The sequence below is a fragment of the Tupaia chinensis genome, unplaced genomic scaffold (assembly GCF_000334495.1).
Source record: "Tupaia chinensis unplaced genomic scaffold, TupChi_1.0 Scaffold143624_1, whole genome shotgun sequence".
NCBI classification, from domain to species: Eukaryota; Metazoa; Chordata; class Mammalia; order Scandentia; family Tupaiidae; genus Tupaia; species Tupaia belangeri.
The window spans coordinates 762888-765375 of NW_006203472.1; the positions used below are offsets into that span (position 1 = coordinate 762888).

At 66.4% G+C, this 2488-nt stretch overlaps 1 protein-coding gene across 1 annotated transcript in view; it reads left to right on the plus strand.

Moving 5' to 3' along the window:
- Positions 1–2488, plus strand: part of CDHR5 (cadherin related family member 5) — a gene marked incomplete at its 3' end in the record, with an annotated part of 11542 nt that overhangs the window by 4881 nt on the left and 4173 nt on the right. Inside the window, 6 exon segments of the mRNA XM_014582503.1 lie at positions 462–552; positions 672–769; positions 903–1097; positions 1236–1349; positions 1430–1511; positions 1624–2265. Of these exon segments, the coding sequence (XP_014437989.1) occupies positions 462–552; positions 672–769; positions 903–1097; positions 1236–1349; positions 1430–1511; positions 1624–2265 (1222 nt within the window).

A 2488-nucleotide genomic window follows, 5' to 3' on the forward strand; every position in this document is an offset into this window, starting at 1 on the left:
GGCATTCCTTGTCAGCTAGTCCCCCCAGGCTGCACGGTGGGAGGGGAGCAGGCTGACCGCAGTGTGCGTGGACAGACCAGGAGGCCCTGGGCCGTGCTGCTGCTCCGGGGACCTCACTCCTCTTCCCAGCAGCGCCTCGCAGCACCAAGGCACAGGGCGGGGGCAGGTAGGGCCCGGGCTGGGGCTGCCCGGTGCCCTGTGAAGTCTCTCCCTCCCCAAAGGTCTCCTTACCGGTGGTGACAAGCATTGCTCGGACTGGTCAGAATGTCTTTAGACAAAGTGACCCAAGATGCAAAGGAATATGGGTCATGGTCCTGGGCCAGCAGGCGTGAGCCGGGCAGGCGGGGACCGGCCACCTGTTGGCGCTGAGTCGGGGGCTCCGTCACTGCATGTCAGATAGGGAGGGGCGGAGGGGGGCGAGCCGAGACCCACAATGTCCCCTCCCTCTGCCACCCCTGCAGCCCTCGCCCCTCGTCCTGAGTCCAGGGCCCATCTACGCCGAGGACGGGGACCGGGCCATCAACCAGCGCATCATCTACAGCATCGTGCAGGGTGAGTGAGGGCCGGGCCTGCCAGCACGCCTGGGCCCCCCCCACCCCCGCCTTGGCTGAGCCAGCCGGGACCTGGACCTCAGGAGGGGCCAAGGCCGGACGCACCCACCTCTCCTCCAGGAAACGAGGACAGCATATTTGCCATCGACCCAGACTCGGGCAACCTAACCATGGCCAGGAGTGTCCCCAGCCCCAAGACCTTCGTCCTGCTGGTGAAGGTAGGCGTGAGCATGGGGTGGCCGGCAGGAGTCCCCAGCCAGGTCCCCGCCCACCCTTCCCAAGCCCCCATCCGCAGCAGCAGCCAGACCTTCAAGGACTTGCCGGTCACTGCTGCCTCCTCGCTGTCCCCAGGGAGAGCAGGCCGACCACGCCCGCTACTCGGTGACCCAGGTCACCGTGGAGGCCGGGAACGGGAGCCTGCTCCGCTTCCCCCAGAGCCTGTACCGTGGCCTTGTGGCGCTCGGCTCTGGGGTGGGTGTGGCCGTCCAGGATGCAGCCAACCCCTCGCAGCCTCTGAGGATCCAGGCTCAGGACCCAGAGTTCCCGGTGAGGAGCCCCTCGAAGGGCTGCCCAGGGACCCCACAGCTTCCCGCTGGCCCCTGAGTCTGCCGGGCACCCCCTCTGTGGGGCGGTTTGGGAGGCCAGGGACAGCCTCAGCCCAGAACTCATGAGCATTGTGCCCAGGACCTCACCTCAGCCATCACATACCGGATCACCAACCACTCAGACTTCCAGATGGCTGGCGAGGCCGTGCTGACGGCAGTCGAGCTGATGCAGGAGGGGGTCTTCTACGCAGAGGTGCAGGGCAGGGGGCCAGGCCTCTCCTGGGGGGTGGCCAAAGAGGACCCTGGAAGGGACGAGCCCCTTTCCTGCCTCAGGTTGAAGCCAAGAACACGATGACTCTGGGCACAGCGACCACCGTTGCTGAGATACGAGTCTCAGCACAGGAGCAGCCCCCAGGTTGGTCTCTGGGGGTCCCAGGGAGCCCCCGTGGGGTCTGCCGGGTGGGTGGCTCCTTCCCAGGGCAGGGACACGGGGCAGAGGCAAGCCCAGGTACTGTCCCGGCCTCTAGGTCCCTCCACGTCTCCGGACACTGGAGGAACACCTCGGCCACCCAGCAGCTCCACTTCAGCCCCTGGACCCTCTCAGGCGCCCTCCACCACCTCTGGGGGGACTGCTGGCCCGCCTCCTGGCTTGTCCACACCCGTGGGCCCCCCCCAAGGAGGAACCAGCACCTCCCCCCAACCATCCACACCTGGTGGGGGCTCAACACAGACCCCGCAGCCAGGAACCTCTCAACCGAAGCCCCCCACTTTAGGAACCAGCACCTCCCCCCAACCATCCACACCTGGTGGGGGCTCAACACAGACCCCGCAGCCAGGAACCTCTCAACCGAAGCCCCCCACTTTAGGAACCAGCACCTCCCCCCAACCATCCACACCTGGTGGGGGCTCAACACAGACCCCGCAGCCAGGAACCTCTCAACCGAAGCCCCCCACTTTAGGAACCAGCACCTCCCCCCAACCATCCACACCTGGTGGGGGCTCAACACAGACCCCGCAGCCAGGAACCTCTCAACCGAAGCCCCCCACTTTAGGAACCAGCACCTCCCCCCAACCATCCACACCTGGTGGGGGCTCAACACAGACCCCGCAGCCAGGAACCTCTCAGCCGAAGCCCCCCACTTTAGGAACCAGCACCTCCCTGTCCTCAGGTACTCACCCTCACCCTCACTGACTCAGGACTGAGTGCACAGGGGACACTGTGGGCCAGGGGCCATCCCAGGTGGGCCGACCCGATCTCCTAGACCCTGAAATCCCACAGAGGCTGCCTGCCTCGTCTGATGCAGACTGACAGCAGGGCTGCCCCCCACGAGGACACCAGTGGAAGTGTGCAGAAGGCAGGACAGGCCAGGCTCAAGTCCAGGCCTCCCCGGC